A 19,848-nucleotide genomic window follows, 5' to 3' on the forward strand; every position below is an offset into this window, starting at 1 on the left:
GAAACTATTGCAATGCTACTGAATTCAACTACAAAGGCAGGTATGCATAACGCCGAATTCTACTATTTTAAATTCCAGAATTGCTTAGTGTAAACAATTGGCCACATTGATTCTTGTGTGGAATGGGCCTAGCAAATCTGCTGCCAGCTGTAGGGGAGTTTACTTCTTCCAAACACACATTTGAAAATACAACAAATATTACTGTCTTAAGTCTTCAGAGTGCTCTCTTGTATAGAAAATTAAACCCTGTAGTTATGCCTCTAGATTGTCTACTCAGAATAGTGGGGAGTGTTCAGCAATACTTTCACACGCTGACACTTAAAAACCAACACCCACCAACTTCATCTACATTTGAAGCACTACTGGTTTTTCCACCTTTCAACAGCCCACAGAGATACACTTTTACCTTCCTTCTAACTAAACGACTTCCTTAAAAAATGGGGGCATCTTGCCAAAGTCCAAGTTTTCTAAATGGAGAGGTCAACAGATCTGGAAGTTAGACGGGCAAGCTTCCAGAAAGCTATGCTTCCTTCTTTACTGGCAAATAAAGTGTTCTGTAATCTCAAGAATGGGTACAAGTTAGGTTTTAGACATGTTTTTGACAATAGTAAGCTCACCAAGTCACTTTCACCTGGCCAGTTTTCAAGCATGAACAGATTCCACTGATGAAGTTAGAGAAAGACTGAAGCATGATATTTACCCACTAATACTAGCAGGAATTCTTCTGCCAGCAGAAGTCTAAGCTCTTCTTTGGTCCTTATTCTAATTTTTAATACTTGACTTACAAGACCCCTTGAAATCCCCAGTTATGGATTTACTGCCATAGCTCACAGGTTTCTATGCTATTCCCCAGGGAGGATGGTCAGCTAGCCTGATCTTCTCAGATCTAAGAAACTATGAGAGAGTTGGTGCTGGTTAGTGTTCAGATGGGAGATGAGGAGTTGCCATAAGTAAACCGTGACTTGATGGCACTATATACACACACAGAGGTTGATTCCATTTCGTAAAGCCTTCATGGGATACATACTGATTAGAAAAATTACTCTTGATTGCAGATCTTGGTTCCTCTCCTTCCAAGTGAGTCATTTCCATCATGGGTTATACTTAGGAGTGTGCATTCAGCTGGGCAAAACTTTAAAAAAAACCCTGAATCAATGCTGATTCGGGGTTTCCCCCTAAATTTTTACCAGAATTGAAAATGCCTAGTTTGATTTAAGACCTGACTAGCAAGTCGCTGAATTGATTTGGCTTTTGATTTGGGTTCCTAAATCACTGTCTGACAAACACCTGACCCTCAGAGAGAAACCTCTGGGATCAGCTTTTTGTTGGGCTGTGCAGGAGGAAGTCTAACCACTCCCCTCCCCCGCACAGCCCAATCTGGCTTAGCTGTAAGGGGAGGCATCCCCAGCATAGGAGGCTGAGAGCTAAAAGCTACCACCACTGGGACCAAACCTGGGCTGCCCCCCCCAGCTCCGTTTAAATTGAGCTGTAATGGGAGGCATCCCCAAACCCAGCTTCCCAGGCTCCATCCTTAAACTCTCCAGGAATTTCCCAACCCAGAGTTGGCATCTCTAAGGGGAGAACAGATGTGGCCTGCTTTGGCCCCTTCTTGAGGAGAGCAGGTGGGTAAATACACAAGTAATGCAGGGCCTCTGACTTCTGTAGCTGGGCATTTGGTGTTTGACCCTTTGTAAGTGAGAAATAAGCAAGCCTCTGGTGTTTCAGGTTGCCTTTCACAGCTGCTTTAATTTTTTAATTTTGAAAAATGTAGCAGCACTACTCTGACTTCCTTTCAGGAATGCTATCATTAACTTCATTCCTGGCTCAAATCACACCCTGTTTATAGTTTCTCTCTGCTGAAACAATATCCCACCTTCACCACCTGTGTTACCCACTTCATACAGCTGGTGAAAAGTTCCAGAGACACTGCTCCTGCGTTGATTTCCTTGTGCCTTTGGATGCTTCCTTTGTTAACAAATATACAAGCAGAGCACAGTGGAGACAAACTGCTCTACCCCCTGCTCCAAGGTGGAACCCCCAGTTTGTCTCCCTTTGCCTTTGTTGCTACCCAAAGGGCTCAACTGCCACTTTGTCTCACACACAAACTTCCTGCAGCGTCCGGGCACAAAAGCCTACTGCTGCAGGTAAACTGTAGCTCAGTAAGCACGCTCAGCCTAACTTGATTCACATTATATATAGCCTGCCTTACTCTTTTAAGATTCTTGTATATTTTTCCTTTGGTTTATAGCTAGAGAAAACCAAAACCTATAGACCTTTTCACAGTAATCACATAGCAAAACTCACAGGGGTAATATTAAATACCTCAGTAGTACTACAAAACTCATTCTTCAAAAAGCCAGAATTCTCTGAGCGGATGAACAATTTACCAAGAACCAGTAGAAGTCGTTTTAAAAAGCACATACCACTTATACCATAACTTCATGTTCACACAACAAGCTTCAACACAAGAAAACAATTTCCATACACAGAGATTGACTCTTTTCTTGCTAAACTGAAACAGTAGCCATAAGTAACAATAAACATTTGCTCACAAATGCTGAAAAAGAGAATACATAGTTATGTAGGCTTTTGTGCTACCCATCCCCATTCTTGCATTGTTTACCTCTAAATGATTGAGGGAGACAGGAACACCACTTTATATAATTTAGACAAGTTCATGGTGCCGTTCAGGAAACTGGACCAATCCTCAGGGCAAAATCAGCAGTGTGAACTCCTGGGATGAGGCAATTGTTCGGAGCAATTCAAATTTTTAATTCAGAGTTTCCTGAAATGCTGCCGAGTTCTCCTCATATCCGTATGATTTACAAGCCAGATTAGAAATTGTCTCGAGGCTTTTTAAGGGTGAATTTAATCAAGATCAAAGTCAACTTGCTTACACATCAGCTCCAACCCGGTAGCGGCAAAGGTCTTCAGAGTTATCAAGCTTTCTTTCGTTCTTTTAAAAAAGTGTCTGCCTTGGAGAGAGCTTCCTACCATATGCACTTTCTGAACTGTTGACAAGTGGGCGGGTCTCTTTTCAGAACTGGAAGTTGCGCTTTACTCCTGCCCAGTCTCTGGGCCCCTCCCACAAAGGAAACAATATGCTTGTTTTCTTCCCGTCCTTCCCTCGCTGGGAATCTATACTTATAGGAAAGCAGATGCAATTTTTCAACATATTTTGAGAAGAAAAACTAATTTGTAGGGAAAGGTAATGTTCTGTTTTTCTGTAAAGGACTCCCTGAAGACTATCTAAATGCTGTTTCTGAGAAGGAACTTAAAATGTTTACGCTAGTGTTTGCTATTACCTCCACTTAAAAGCTGGTTAAACCACAGATTGTTGCAAGAAAGAACCCAAACAGCATTCCTGCATCTCGGAGCAAAGCTTCCTTATCAGGTTTCTCCTTAAGCCTTTCACTAGCAATACACACACACAGGTATACATATTGTAGGCTCCAAGGGGGTGGAGCGGGGCGAATCACATCTGACAGGAATTCCCAGTAAGCCCCAGGGCTTTGGGAAAGCCAAACCTTGTGTACTTTTAGTGAAAGATGGTCAAGCACTGACACGACACCTTTCACCTTGTCTACCTCTCAGACTGCATTCCTTTCTAGAATAAGGATGACAGTGTTCATATTGAAAACATACATAGCATACATGTGTGTGCATGTTCATACGTATAATTTATGAATATATAATTTGTTTGTCACAAAATCCCTTTTTCCCTTACACTATTACTAACTCAAAAAATAGTAACTGTTCAATGTATAATTACAGATCCCTACTAATGAACTTGTCTGTTATTTTACCCATTTCAGGGTGTGTGTTTGTTGACAGCAAAGAGGATTATGACTCCCTGGAGACACATGGACTTGCATCCAATAGTTTCTTTCTTGGTGTGTAAAGCTTATATGGTAATAAACTGTAATCTAATATAAAAATCACTGTGCATTTGTGAGAGGGAACCAACACAACAGATGTCACCTGTGCACTAAGCTTTCAAGTTCAAAACAACTCCTGGATTCGTAGTGTCTTCAAACAAACTGCCACAGTTGACTAACTTTCCTTACTTCCAAGATGAGGGGTTTGTGTATGTATTTTTGTTTGTTTGTTTCTATGCCATTTTCTCAAAATGGGTGGTGCACTCCTTCCCCCGCCCCCAGCTATTAAAATATCTATGCCCATCATTATATGTATTTGGTTCTGATATTTGTATAAGTACTTTGGCATGAAAATTCACAGGAGTGCTGATTATTACCCTTCTAACTTAACTTGGTCACTACGACTAACAATCCATATTAATTCTGCACTCCATACTTCGCTTTTCACCACCTAAAGGAATCTCAAAGCTGCTTACAATCACCTTCCCTTCCTCTCTCTGCAACAAACACCCTGTGAGATAGGTGGAACTGAGAGAGTTTCTGACAGGACTGTTCCGTAAAAAAAAGCTCTAACAGGATTTTGATGAACCCAAGGTCACCCAAATGGCTGCATGTGGAGGAATGGGGAATCAAGCCCAACTATTCAGGTTAGAAGCCACCACTCTTAACCACTGCACCAAGCTGACTCACCAAGCTAATACACACACACACACACACACACACACAAGGGACAAAGCCCGATGCATTCAGGAATACAACGGGCACTAGATTGGGGGGGGGGAGAAATCTGTGGATGGCCTCTCCCCCCTCCCCCAGACCTGGAAAGGCTGCAGGTGGAAGGTCCCCAGTCAGGGAACTCAACAGCAGGGGCAGGTCTCACGCAGCAGGGATCTGCAGCCTCTGAGCCTCAGAGGGAAGTGGAAGGAGGAATGGGTGGCCAGGAGTTGGAGACAGAAGGCAATTGGCTGACCGCTGGACAGACAGGCAAGCCAGTTGGAGGCAGGCACTCAGAGATGGGACAGCCACCCTGAGTGGGTGTTAAGTGCTGAGTGGCACTTAAGCCATGAGACACGCTTCTCCTCCTAGGCCTTACCAGAAATATTAAGTGGAACAGATATACACATACACATATTAAAAACAGCAATTAAAATATATGGCAGGAAAGAAATTACACCAAATGAAACAAAAAAGTCTTCACATGCAGGCAAAAGACAGTATCAGAAGAAGAGAGGTGAGTCTCTAAATTTCCAGAGTTTTGGTGCCATGACTGAGAAGGCTGGTTCTCAGGTTGACACCACTTAATCTCAGAATTCGCAAGCACTTGAAGCAAGGCCTCAGAAGATTATCATAATGATTCAATAGCTTTCTAAGGAAGTAGGCAGTCATTTAGGTATGGTAGTACCAAGCCATATAAAGCTTTAAAGGTCAACATCAACACATCAAAATGTGCCTAAAAACAGATTGAGAACCAGTGTAGATGGGCCAAGCCTGGGTGATACGGTTCCTACCACTCACTCCAGTCAACATTCTGGCTGCAGAATTCTGCACCAACTGCAGTTTCCAAATACTTCTCAAGGGTAGCCCCATGTAGAGCACATTGCAGTAATCCAATCTAAATGAAACTAGGACACATACCCTAGTGGCCAGATTTTTGGCTGTGGTTGGCTAACCAGTCAAAGGCAGGTCAAAGGTACATCTGTCATCTGCTTACCTGGCAGCAGCCCCCCCCCCCCCTATTCTTACATACACCAAAAGAATCTCTCTAAAAGAAATATCTGGGCAGATTTTATTTTTATTTCTTCAGACCTAACACCACACTGACACATTGCCATATGAATGTCCAAATCTTTTTAAAAATGTTCTTATGTAGGGATGAAACTTTCAAAAAACAGAGTAAGTTGTGAAATACTTGCTCAAACGGCAATGGTGGTAGTGGAAAATGCCTTCAAGTTACAGCTGACTTATGGCAACCCCACAGGTCTTTCAAGGTAAGAGATGTTCAGAGGCGGTGTGCCATTGCCTGCCTCTGCATCACAACCCTGGCATTCCCTGGAGGTCTCCTGTGCAAATACTAGTCAGGGCCAACCTTGCTTAGTTTCCCAGATGTGATGAGGTGGCATGGCCTATCCAGATCAGGATATAATGGCAGTGTTGCTACTTAACTTTGTGAGGTAAAGAAAGTCACTATAAGAACATCCCCCTCACACTGAGACAGTGTTATTATGGGAGTGGCCAAACTGAAACAAGAGAGCGTACATTGTTCCACTGCCCTGCTGATGCAGACATTCGTGGCAATTTGATTGAACCACTATTCAAAAGGCTTCCAGAACATCAGGATGCAGATTGAGCAAAGAACCTACTAAGCCAGTGGTTCTCAACCTGGGGGTCGGGACCCCCATGGGGGTCGAACAACCCTTTCATGGGGGTCACAGCAGGGCGAGCAGTTTGGCAAAGGGGGTGCTGCCACTGTTGCCGCTCCTCCTGCAAGTGCCTGCTCTCAGCTGCCAGCCACTCCAGCAGCACCTCCAGCGCAGCGCAGTCTCCCGCCAGGCGCTCCAGGTGGTGGCACAGCTCGACAAGACAAGAGGCAGAACTGAACTGAAAAACCCGGGGGGGGGGAACAATTTATATACAATCATAAACAATGGATCTTCATGCCATTGGTCAGTTTTGGTTTAATTTATGTGAAAGAACACTTGTGTAATTTTATGGTTGGGGGTCACCACAACATGAGGAGCTGTATTAAAGGGTTGCGGCATTAGGAAGGTTGAGAACCACTGTACAATGAGATCCCCGCCTCCCTAAGAGACCATTCAGCTGTCTAAGTTTTGCACTGCTGCCATAAAAATCCAATGCTCCAAAGTAATATAGTTTTAAGTCTTATTTTAGGATCTTTTAAAAATTGTATTATGTTTAATGACCATACTGTTTTGGTCTCTTATGATTCTGTTTATATATAACTTGGTCTGAACGACTGTAATAAAATTTGACTGACTGACTTTGTGAGGTAAAATTCATTCAAGAAACTGAGAATAAATGATCCAGTGTAGACACACATAAGCTCACAAAAATTTACCTTCTCCAACAATGCATTCTGCCATAATCGAAAGATATTGAGGAAGCTTCTGTCCCTGGAATTGAATGAAGTGAAGAAAAACTGCAGAGCAAAATATCCACATTTAGTATTATTAAACTGCTGTACTATTATACTATTAAGCATGTTATACTATTGTACTCTTATACATGATGTACTATTTACAGTTATACTATAATAAGTTCCTGAAATCATACATCCTTGCTCATATTTAATATATATTTAAATATAGTTATTTGTGTTTATTTTATCTTGTGACCAATTCAAGTAGGCCTCTGAAGAGGCAGCATATAAATGATTTAAATAAATAAATATTTTCATCTTTGCTTGTATTTACATTGATTATTTCTGATTTTGAGAATTTTTATCCTGTTTAACTGTTCTTGTTCTACTGGTGTTTCATTGCTCCTGTAGCCTCTCAGGAACACTTTTGGCCTCAGAGTATGGTCTAAAATATTTTAATTAATAATAAAACAAAGAAACAAAATAGTGCTAAGTTACTCAATCAGTACATTAACCCGTGTAAAAAAGTGTAACATTTTGTTGATGCACACGAGTAGCTATATATTGACTATATTTGTGTCTACAAAATAGAATTGTCCAACACCTCTTGACATCAGAATATATTGACTGATTTGTTGCTTTAAAACAAACAAACAAGCAAAATCCAAGAATGCTTATTTGATCTGTGAATCAGTCTCAGTTGTAATGTTGTAGGGGAAAGGTTGTAGTAGTAGAAGAAGAAGAGTTGGTTTTGATACCCCACTTTTCACTACAAGAAGGAGTCTCAAAGAGGCTTACGATCGCCTTCCCTTCCTCTCCCTACAGCAGACACCCTGTGGGGCAGGTGGGGCTGAGAGAGCTCTGACAGGACTTTTCTAAGAACAGAACAATCAGGTCTGTAACTAGCCCAAGGTCACCCAGCTGGCTGCATGTAGAAGAGCGGGGAATCAAACCTGGCTCGGCAGGTTAGAAGTCGCTGCTCTTAACCACTACACCAAGCTGGCTCTTATCATGTCTAATCACAGGCCTCTAAATAGAGTTGCAACCATATATGTTTGCTATTCTGGCTCACATTTCCATCATGCTGAACAAGTTAACTCAAATTAGAGAATGATGTGCTACACAAATTTTAATGAATAACATTAATTCAAACAGCAACTCACCTTCTCTCCTTCAGTAGTAATCTGGATGGCATTTGGAATGAGCCAAGCTGTCTTCTCTTTTGTCACAAAAGTGATATCCTTCAAGGCAATAGAAATCTGAAGTACAAAAACACAGGTACATCCTGAATCTTATAAAACAAGCAATGTAAAATAGGAACTCAGATTTCAAGAGAGAACTCGGGAGCCTTAACAGCACAGCTAACATGGATAATCACCACTGTGAGGCAATGGTTTTCAAACTTTACTCCTCTAGGGAATCCCCACCTGCATCTTCTTGTCTACTGAGGAACTCCTGGATGCTGCAGAATATTCTAGACCAGTTGTGGTCTACATCTTCAGGTCCCACTAAGCAGGAGGCCAACAGAACAACAAATGTGTCATAGAAAGTTACCTTACACTAGAATAACATGACAGGAAGTAGAGGAACCAAAGTTATGAACTCATTGACATCGAGGCTCAGTCTTTGGGTAACAGACCAAGAGAGCTGGGACCTCGAAGCGAAGTCTCTCAGTTCTCACTTATACCCAGAATTGAACTTTGTAGATCTTGGAGGGGTGACTGGACCCAAACTTAGTTCTCACATCTGTTTGTTAACTCTCTGTATTTGTATGCTAATTTGCTGCCAGTCTTGTTGTTATTGTTGTTATGTGCGAAGTCGTGTCCGACCCATCGCGACCCCATGGACAATGATCCTCCAGGCCTTCCTGTCCTCTACCATTCCCCGGAGTCCATTTAAGTTTGCACCTACTGCTTCAGTGACTCCATCCAGCCACGTCATTCTCTGTCGTCCCCTTCTTCTTTTTCCCTTGATCGTTCCCAGCATTAGGCTCTTCTCCAGGGAGTCCTTCCTTCTCATGAGGTGGCCAAAGTATTTGAATTTCATCTTCAGGATCTGGCCTTCTAAGGAGCAATCAGGGCTGATCTCCTCTAGGACTAACTGGCTTGTTCGCCTTGCAGTCCAAGGGACTCGCAAGAGTCTTCTCCAGCACCAGAGTTCAAAAGCCTCAATTCTTTGACGCTCGGCCTTCCTTATGGTCCAACTTTCGCAGCCATACATTGCAACTGGGAATACCATAGCCTTGACTAAACGCACTTTTGTTGGCAGGGTGATGTCTCTGCTTTTTAGGATGCTGTCTAGATTTGCCATAGCTTTCCTCCCCAGGAGCAAGCGTCTTTTAATTTCTTTGCTGCAGTCCCCATCTGCAGTGATCTTGGAGCCCAGGAAAATAAAATCTGTCACTATCTCCATTTCTTCCCCATCTATTTGCCAAGAATTGAGAGGGCCGGATGCCATGATCTTTGTTTTCTTGATGTTGAGTTTCAAGCCAATTTAACAGTCTTAACAACCGCTATAATCCAATCTCCACTATACTTATCAACCAGTTACTTATGCATCTTGCCAGCTCTTCCTGGCAATTACCTCCTACATCTATCTTTAAGGCTTGAAGAAAACTGTTTCAATGTAGTATGTATCAGATGAAGTGAGCATGTACACAAAAGCTGATACCCAGAATTAAATATTGTTGGTCTTAAAGGTCCCACTGGATTCAGATTTTGTTCTCTTGCTTCAGACCAACATGGCTGCCCACCTGAATGCGTTCATCATGCAAAACTTGTGAAATCAGTGTATAACACAAGTGTGACAGACAGGCTGGGAGTATCACTTATTGCATTTATCATGCAACACTTGGAAAATCTGCACATAATATAAATTACCAAACAAAAGCTTGTTATGACAATTTATTAATACACTGCTCCTCTCCTTCACAGGAAACGAAGTATCTCAAGAAACAGTAAACTTTGATACAAATCTCTTCAGAAATAATTATCATTCATTAAACATGCACACATCAAGTCTTACAGTAGTCTCCCATCGGAATATATTGCTGTAGAAACACAACCAGTTTTCAGAGAGATACAGGCGTCCTTGAAGGAGGATATCCTTCTGAAGGGCACAGGCATAATCTAAAGAAAGAAATAAGGGACACACTTTTATAGTTAACAAGATTCAGCTATACTCAAGACTTTCCTCACTAATAAATGCCATATTTCCATGGGACTTCAGTTAGTTTACTGCTAAAATGAAGGTGATTTTTTCCAAACCAACAAAGTTTTATTTAAGGCATTAGCTTTCATGTGCAAGCACACTTCTTCAGATAGAGAGAAAAGCTTATACCTTGAATAATGTGTCACTGGACTCAAACTTTATTTTGCTTCTTCAAACCAACATGGCTACGGACCTGAATAATTCATCCAAACATTTTATACTTAGTGCAATTTCTGACACTACTTAAAAAAAAACTGGGTGCAATTCTATTGTGCAGATTCACTCATGGTTTAAGAACTACATAGTTTAAGAACTTTGAAAACTGTTTGAAGGAGGCATCCATGTGCTGAAAAACAGGTGCATGTTGCCCTAGACCAGGGGTAGTCAAACTGCGGCCCTCCAGATGTCTATGGACTACAATTACCATGAGCCCCTGCCAGTGTTTGCTCCATGGATGCTCCCCACCACCACTCAGGCGGCCACTGGGAGGGGGGAACATTGGAAATGGGGGATGTTGACAGTGTTACTCTCAGCCTAGAAGTGATGTCAGTAGGTTGACATGGGATGCTCTTTTATCCAGATACCAGAGTGACCCTGAGCGATGCACTGACATCACTGTGGCAGGAAACAATATCATAATTCTTGGAGCTCAGAGCAGGATCCTTTAAAGTGAATAATGTTATTTTGAATACCAAGTTATGACATTGTGGACTCCTTGACTGGTAGAATTTGCATTGGATAGATCAGCCTATTGTAAATCCTTTAATTTATTCTTCAAAGTCAGGATAATGGAAGTATCTCATCAAAATGTCAACTTGCTTTCTTTTATTATACCAGTACAAACAAGCTGGTATAACTTAGACTAAAGTGGTTGTTTATTGCTGTTGTTATCTGTTTTGATATTGGCTGTTGTAAACAGGCAGCTCCCCAGTTCATGGTATGAAATATTGCTTACATTTCAAGAATGGATTTAAATATTTAAACTAATTGAGTTTGGGTCATGGGCACTTCTGAAAGCTGCTCAAAATGCACATGCAAAGATAAGAGGATTTGCACAGGCAAAGCTGAATGAATAAGGATTTGCAGAATGTTTTGAGATGAAAAGGAAGAAAATATCCAGAAAATTAAAGTCTGTGTCAAACTCAGGGAAATAAAATATAAGCATATAAAGAACCACTGGATTTAAATTAGCAAGGTGTTCTAACATGAATGTTTGCAAGCAAAGTATAATCAGAGGTTCTTTTAAAGTACCACTTAATTTGGAAAAAGAATCAGCACAATTGGCCATCCACAAAAACTGCTCATATATAATACTGTGAAATGAATCTATGCAAGAACAACTAATAAAATTCTGCTGCCAAAGACTAGCCACCTTCTAAGCATTATCAGCAAAATGAACAGTAGAGCAGAAGTTAGAAGATTTGATATGGAGTGTCCATATCAAATAAGTTGTCTGCTTAAATGGCTGGCAAACTTCTGGCAATTGTTGCCAGTGCTGATCAATGCTCATCTAGTCAACAGGTGGAAGAAAGCTGACAAAAAGGTTTGGGGAATGATCTTCATCACTGTGCAATTACATCACTTCGTGCACAACTTGGAAGCACCAGCACTGCACCAGAAACTCCATACAGTACTGCGGCAAGTAATAGAGCATCGCCCTAAAGTTATGCCAGTGCTGCCAGGTCATACTTAAAGTGAAGTCTTCAGGTGGCAATGAAGACTTGATTCACAGAATATCTTAGCATCTGTACTACACTAGTTTTCTTAACATAGGAGTTCAAAATTAATAAATTGGTCTTTGCTTTGAATCTGAGATTTTTGCTCTGAATTCAGTTCTTGCTTTAGAGGTTTATCTACAGTCACAAAATCTAGAAACTTATCCTTTAAAGGGGAAAAAAAGCAGCCATTAAAGTACCTTACCTACAACAAGCCTTTCCAAATCTGGTAGCTGGGGGAACTGTCTTTTAAATTCTTCATTTCTGTACTTGTAAGTAGAGCTTGAGATCTGCACAAATGAAAAGTTTTAAAGACTAAGTATGAATATTTTTTAGTCACCTAGGACAGTCTTGTAGAACATAAAAAGCAGAAACAGGTAATTTGACTTCGCCATATGTTTATGATTTAGAGCAGTAACTTAAGCACTATTCAGCATGCAAAACAAACATTAGGGATGTTGTCAAATTTTGAAACAATTTGGTTCAAAAGTTGAAGTTTCCATGACAGTTTCTTCACACTTGATGAAACTGCAGTTGTCTTTTTGCTTGGCCACATTAGCAAAACTCAACAGAGATACAGCTGCTAAAATTGACTCCCATTATTGCATCAGCTGAGTCTAAATGGATTTTTTTTTAAAAGAGAAAGAAGACATTTGGCAAGAAAAATAGGCAGGCAGAAAGGTGGTCTTTCCAACTATGCACAAAAAGTATATACAAATATTTTTGCTTATTTTGTCATTTACACAAACACTTGACAAGAATGAGATGCAGTTTTAAAAACCAATAGTCTACATAATGACATGAATACTGAAATGTACTATGTTGCATGGATTCCATTTCTAAGATGGACTTTGTGGTGTGGGAGCTACTGCACATGGCTTCTTTCCACAACGGTAAGGTAATGCAAGAAGTCTCAGCCATTCAGAAGCTGCCCTCCCTGCATTTCCTGTCCATATCTATGTGGCTTTTCCTGCCAACTAGTGGTACAAATATTCCAAATTATACATTGCATATTCATAAATTTCTTACGAGGTTTTTCTGAGTCCAGAGAATTATGTGTCAGATTTGCATTGATTTTTATCACACTAATGACAGAAACAAGGGCTGAAGGCTCTTTGCACCTTGATCCTGTTAACTTGGATGTCTAACAGACCAATAGAGCTTATTTTCAGGTGAGTAATTCCTTGAAATGCTGAAGATGTTAGGAAAAATAGCTAGGTGAAACAACTGCTCTACAGAACAGCATCGTAACTACAGCAGCATTCAGATGTGTTATTTTTAGCTTTCTCAAGGTCCATTAACAGAGTAAGTAAAGAGAAAAATATATCACACAACATAAACAGTCAATGAGCAATGTAACAAAACTAGCAATACAAAAAATCTAAAAGTGAGTAACAATGAGAAATGCTAATTGCTTGTGTGAGCAATCCAGAATGTGGGATTACAAAATATATATTTACAAAATATTAAACTATATAGTAAAAGCCAGGTGATACAATAATAGCCAATGAATTGGGACATGATAATGACGTGTGATGATGTGCATATGGTTAGAGACTCAGCTGAAAGAATCACACAGGTGTCAGTCTAGTTTGGCCCTCAATTACAAAACAATGGGCACCATTTTTTCTAGCAGTCTAGCATCCAAAGAGATAGTGTCTCCACTTGAGCCAGCAGACAGATAAAGTAACTTTGTAGATCTTGGAGGGGTGACTGAACCCATATTTAGTTCTCACATCTGTTTGTTGACTCTTTGTATTTCTATGCTAATTTGCTGCCAGTCTTAACAACCGCTTTAATCCAATCTCTGCTGTACACAGGCTATCAGTTACTCATGCATCTTGAGTATAACTAACTCTTCCTGGCAACTACCTCCCACATCTATAAAGCTTGAAGAAAACTGATTCAGTGTATGTATATGATGATGTGAGCTCACATTTTCTGGAGACTTGTGGATGTGGATGGAAGAGGAAACATTGTACAGCGAGGTATAAAATAACTAGAGGTATAAAATAACAAAGCTGAATTCCTTGATGAACATGTGCTTATTATTTTGACTGCATAGTCTCCTTCCATAAAACAACCGAATCATAACAGAGGTTTTAGAGTGGCAAAGTGTTCCCGATTCAGCCAATAACAAGGAATTGTAAAGCCATGCCATTTATGCTCAGCATTATGGGTATAACCTTTCAAACTTCTGAACAATCTGTAAACCACTGGAAGAGGTATAAATAATTGGCTAAGGCCTAAGTGGAGGAAAAAGGGGCGGGGCCAGTCCAGGATAGCGGAAGGCGCTGATTGGTCCCTCGCCTGGACTGACAAAAATTTCAGCCAGTCAGGATTGGGCCCTCACCAGGACATACCAGAGTTCCATCCAGTCGGGAGACGCAAAGCGCCTCCCGACCTGCCCACCCAGCCCACCCAGGGGCAATCTGGAGACATCACTGCCAGTCTGCTCCTGACCACCGCAGGGAAAGGAGGTCAGTAGGGCTGCCAAAGGGGATGAGAACAGAGGCTTGGACAGGCTGCACCACCCTTTTCACCCCAAGGCTGTTCTAACTGTCATGTCCAACTGTAACTTTGCCTCAGAACCCTGACAGAGATTGCAGGAGGCTGCAGAGTCCTCCCCCCCCCCCCACCTTCAGGCATGCTGGGAAGGAGCTTTTAACAGCCCCTGATTAAGGGGAGGGAGGCGTTTCCAAGAGCAATGCAGAGGACCCTCAGGGCATGGGGGTGGGCATTCAGAGGCCACATAAAAGCCCCTTCTCACTTAAAATACTGCTTTAGCCGAAGGTTAGACACAGCCAAGCCACGTGTATTTCTTCTTTGCAACTCTCTGCATATTTGAGGCCACTGCACAGTGTCATTCTGCAGACGAAACTGGATGCTGTTGCGGAGGGTCTTTTGTCTCCTGTTTCATCTGCACAAAAACCCTGTGCAGTAGGCCTCAAGTCTTTCAATTCAACAACAACCTGTGTGGGAGGCCTTAAATGTTTCTTCTCTACCACAACCCTCTCCAAAGTAGCCCTTTCTGCTTGGAGAGCTGATCTTTATACTCTGCAGGTGAGCTGTAATTCCAGGAGCTCTCCAGGCACCACCTGGAGGTTGGCTACCCCTGGGTTGGAAATATTCCTGGAGTTTTGGAGGTGGGACTTCAAAATCGTACAATGCCTCAGAGTCCAGCCTTTGAGGAGGCTGCGGGTGCGCTTCTGGGCCCGGGGGGAAGGCCGCACCGCTGCTGGGGGGGGAGGAAGTCTCCCCCCAGCCCCAAAAGCACACCTAGCGCCCATTGTATTTACAAATACTACGGGCTTCGTCCCTAGTTATAGTATAATTTTTAATAAGGGCTATGTTTCTGCACATGGACTGATTTCCCCACACCCCATCTCCTGTGGAAGTCTGAACTGCCCTCTAACATCAATTCTTGTATTCCTCCAGGAACAGGAGGGGGATGGATTTTAACTTGATGCTAGAAGCATGAAAACTCCCTTCTCTGGGCAGAAACCCTAGTGCCTGCAAAAACATCTAGTCTGGATCCAAGGAAGTAGTGAGGGCTGCTTAATTTTCCCACAAGGATCAAGATACTGGCAAATTTTCTTTCATGCTCAGTTACGAAAAGCAATGTATGCTTTTGTAGGAACATCCCCTTGAGCACCTCAGCTGCTTCCTCAATACTGAAATTCTTTATGGAAGAAATTAATTCTGTCTAGATTAGGACTGCCCGCTTCCAGGTGATGCCTGGAGATCTCCCAGAACTACAGCTTGTCTCCAGATACAAGAGATCAGTTCCCTTGGAGAAAACAGCTGCTTTGGAAGGCAGACTCTATGACATTGTCTCCATTCCCCAAACCCCACCTCCCCACATTGCACCATGAAACTCTCCAGGCATTTCACAATCCAGAGCTGGCAACCCTCGTCTACATCAGTGGAATGTTACAGAGAGATTCCAACAACAGAAAACCACAGGGAATCATTACAAAACATTCAATCAAGTGACCATGTAGTTAACTGTATTGGAAGCGTGCAGTCTCAGTTTCTGGTGACTTACGGGTCACTTAAACATGTGTTAGCCATGTGCACATATACTAACAGAGAGTAGCAAGAGCACTAGCCACACATATGTATATTTAGTATAAGGATCAGATACTCTGGTAAATCCCTGAAACTAGTTCTTCCAGATAAACAAGGCAGCCTTTCTTAGTCTTCTAAACCAAAAGATAAATGAAAATGATATGTGCACAGAGTAGCACTCAGGACCCAAAACAATATTTAAAGAGCTCTTCCTACTGCTATATTCTTACGTCATAAATTGTATATAAAAGTTTAAATACATCTAGTATTTAGCAATAATTTCTCACCTGTTTAGGAGGGTGATGCCAAGTGGTGTCTGCATGACTCAGGGATGCCACAACAGTGAGAGTTGCATAATGGTAGCATTGTTACTACTGAATGATTACACTTCCTCTATAATGCACAATCACATGCTGACTCTTTTCCTCTAGTTATTTGCACAAGCATGCTATTTAGCTAGCTCCACTCAAATTGGGCGTCATCTCATAAATTACAGGGGTTCCTCTCCTGAAAATGAGCAATTGCTTTCTAAACGTCTTCACACATGGATTCCTTAATTGTTGATGAACCAAAGGAACTGTCATATTCACCCAAATACATCTATAAATGTAAGATGATCCTCCCTGAAGATGGGGTTTTAAAAAATACCCAAAAGGTTTTCTTTATCCCTGATATGCAGGTTTATTCCTTTTTTATTACTTGTACGAAAGGTTAGAATATCTCCCTTCATTTTCTTAACAGCAGGTAAATAGGAATAGTTTTTCAAAAACTAGAAAGCAGCTAGTTTCCTACATCCACTCACTTATACCACGCTTGAGCTAAGAATCTTTTTACCCCAAATGGTTTTCTTCAAAGCCATACCACTGCTACACGTACAAAAGCAATCTCCTTCTAGTTACAAAATTAGGCAGCAAACAGCAATACACATTCCCCAGCAACTTAAATGCTGTGAGGCCAAGTTAGCAAACTGGAGAAGAAATTGAAATCTTGCATAAACCATCTTTGAACAACCAGGAAAACCAAGGCCACCTACATATTTACGTACTCATTCCCTAGTGGAGATCCAAAGTGGCATACATAATTTTCCTCTTCTCCATTTTATCCTCACGACAACTCTGTGAGGGAGCTTAGGTTGAAGGTCTGTGACTGGTCTAAGATTGCCCAACAAGCTTCCATGGCAGAGTGGGGGGTTCAAGCGTGTGTCTCCCAGGGACTAGCTTGACACTCTTAATGATTATACCATGCTGTCTACTTCTGACTCTGAAACGTCCTGCATTCCTATGACTTAATCCATGGTGAAAATAAAGGCAAAGGGCCAAAGGGAATAATTTTTACATTTCATTCAAGTGATAGTTTAAATTTCAAAGCATGAAACTGTTTAAAAACTGCTTCGCTTCAAGGGCAAATAAATGTCTTATATTTCTACTACATAACTGTAATTTTAATAAAGCCATTGTCTGCTTTGCTTTTTTACTTCCCGCTTTTCACTACCCAAAGGAGTCCCAAAGCTGCTTACAAACACCTTTCTCTTCTTCTCCCCACAACTGACACCCTAGGAGGTGGGTGAGGCTGAGAGCCCTGAAAGGAACTGTGACTGGCCCAGGGTCACCCAGCTGGCTGCATGTGGGGGAGCGAGGAATCAAACCTGGGACTCCAGATTAGAGTCCACCACTCTTAACCACTACACCACACTGGCTTTCGACGTGATGCTGGAGCGGAATGGTTGAGGGCAGGGTTTGATTCCTCCCTCCTCCGCATGCAGCCAGTTGGGAGACCTTGGGCAGTCACAGTCCTGTCAGAGCTCTCTCAGCCCCTCCTACTTCATAGGGTTTCTGTTGTGAGAAGAGGGGAGGTGATTATAAGCTGCTTTGAGACTCCTTTGGATAGTGAAAAGCCAAAACCAATTTTTCTACAAAACTCCAGAACTGCTGCTGAAAAACAACACATCATAGACTCTGCCACTTAAATCCTATTTCTGGCAAACCAACTGACAGCTCAATTAATCCAATGCTTTAATTCAACATCATTGCAATGGACTTCAATGAGGCTTCAACACAGGCTATTGATTGGACTTTGTGGGAAGGTGAAATACATCATGATCTCTCTCTTGTGTAAGCAGCCTGTGGCCAAGTTTGGCATCGAAATCCTGTTGAGTACAAGTATACTTTCTCTGTAGCATTAGGGGGCATTTGATCAAGGGTTTTTTCCAGGATTAGATGTACTTGTTAAGAATATTAGATCCCCACAAGCCACTTATACTCAGAGCACGGTGCCCTACACATTCCCACAGCAAAGAGGAACAATTGTATGGCCAGAATAAGCTCCGCTTCTTACAATCAGTGCAAGATTATCCTATACCATATGCTTGCTTATGCCAGAGGAGGGCTTCACCTCACCTTTACTGTGAATAGCTGAGTCAAGAATAGAGGTTACCAGATAAATGCCTTCTTAAAAGCATATTCCCTATTAATATTTATTATTTATTATATTTTTATATATACTTCCCTCCCTGAAGGCTCAGGATGGTTTACATAAAACGTAGTGGAACGGCAAACCGTACAGATAAATCAATAGTTATAAATGGTAACAAACAGTAAATAATAATGGAACAGAACAATGGTGAGAGCAGTAATTCAGCAACAGCATACTGATGGCCCTGTGGGCTGGGTGAATCAGGATATGATTTTCATGGGAGGGAGGCTCGGGGGCCCAATGGTTATGGTTGACCTCAACCGAATGCCTGGAGGAAGAGCTCCCTTTGGTAGGCTCTGTGAAACTGTTCAAGTTCCATTAGGGCTCTGATATCCTCTGGGAGCTCTTTCCACCAGGTGGGGCCAGGACAAAAAAAAGTTCTGGCTCTAGTTGAGATCAAACGAACTTCCTTGGGGCAAGGGATCACCAGGCAGTTGGAGGTAATGGAACATAAAGCTCTTTGGGGGGGGGGGTGTAGGCAGAAATGCGGTCCCTCAGGTACACTGGGCCCAGACCGCATATGGGGGGTTACCAGAACCTTAAGTCTGACCTGGAATTCGACTGGAAGCCAGCGCAGTTGTTGAAAAATAGGCTGAATGTGGGACCTCCATGGTGTTGTTGTGAGGACCTTGGCTGCTGCATTCTGGACCAGTTGTAGTTTCTGGATCAAGGTTAAGGGCAGGCCTGCATAGAGTGAGTTGCCGAAGTCCACTTTAGAGGTGACCTTCACGTGACTATCGCATGGATCACTGTGGTTAGGTGTTCCAGAACCAAGTAGGGTGCTAGAAGTTTTACTTGGTGAAGGTGATAGAATGACAGCCATGCTACTTTTGTGACCTGAGCCTCCATTGAGAGATAGGCATCGAGAATCATGCCCAGGTTCCTGGTGGAGTGAGCCACTGAGAGCTGCACTCCGTCCAGAATGGGTAGGCACGCTTCCTCACTTGGATCCTTCCTGCCCAGCCACAGGACCTCCGTCTTTGAAGAATTGAACTTCAGACAACTGTGCTTGAGCCACCTCATCACTACTTCCAAGCAGGTGACTAAGGCTTCTGGGGGAGAATCAGGGTGGCCATCCATCAGGAGGAAGAGCTGGATGTCATAAGCATATTGGTAACAACCTAACCCAAACTTCTGCACCAGGTGAGCAAGAGGGCGCATAAAGATGCTGAATAGGATTGGAGAGAGAACTGCTCCCTGAGGGACTCCACATGCAAGTTGGTAGCGGCTTGATCCCCTATTGCTACTTTCTGTCCGTGATCCCGGAGAAAGAAGATCAGCCACTGAAGGGCAGTCTCCCTAATCCCAGCATCAGTGAGGCAGTGAGCTAGAAGCTCATGGTTGACTGTGTCGAATACTGCTGAGGTCTAATAACAAAAGCGGTGCTGACCCGCCCTGGTCCAAC

The 19,848-nt window shown here is 42.3% G+C and overlaps 1 protein-coding gene across 5 annotated transcripts in view; it reads right to left on the minus strand.

The window, feature by feature from the left end:
• Positions 1–19,848, minus strand: part of GRAMD1C (GRAM domain containing 1C) — a 56,927-nt gene that overhangs the window by 22,620 nt on the left and 14,459 nt on the right. For all 5 annotated transcript variants that reach the window (XM_077341974.1, XM_077341978.1, XM_077341975.1 and 2 more), the window contains exons 3-6: positions 12,106–12,190; positions 10,000–10,103; positions 8,139–8,234; positions 6,955–7,035 (exon numbers count right to left, since the gene is read on the minus strand). In XM_077341974.1, the coding sequence (XP_077198089.1) occupies positions 6,955–7,035; positions 8,139–8,234; positions 10,000–10,103; positions 12,106–12,190 (366 nt within the window). The remainder of the gene's footprint in view (positions 1–6,954; positions 7,036–8,138; positions 8,235–9,999; positions 10,104–12,105; positions 12,191–19,848) is intronic.

Source organism: Paroedura picta, chromosome 6, assembly GCF_049243985.1.
Source record: "Paroedura picta isolate Pp20150507F chromosome 6, Ppicta_v3.0, whole genome shotgun sequence".
Lineage (NCBI taxonomy): Eukaryota > Metazoa > Chordata > Lepidosauria > Squamata > Gekkonidae > Paroedura > Paroedura picta.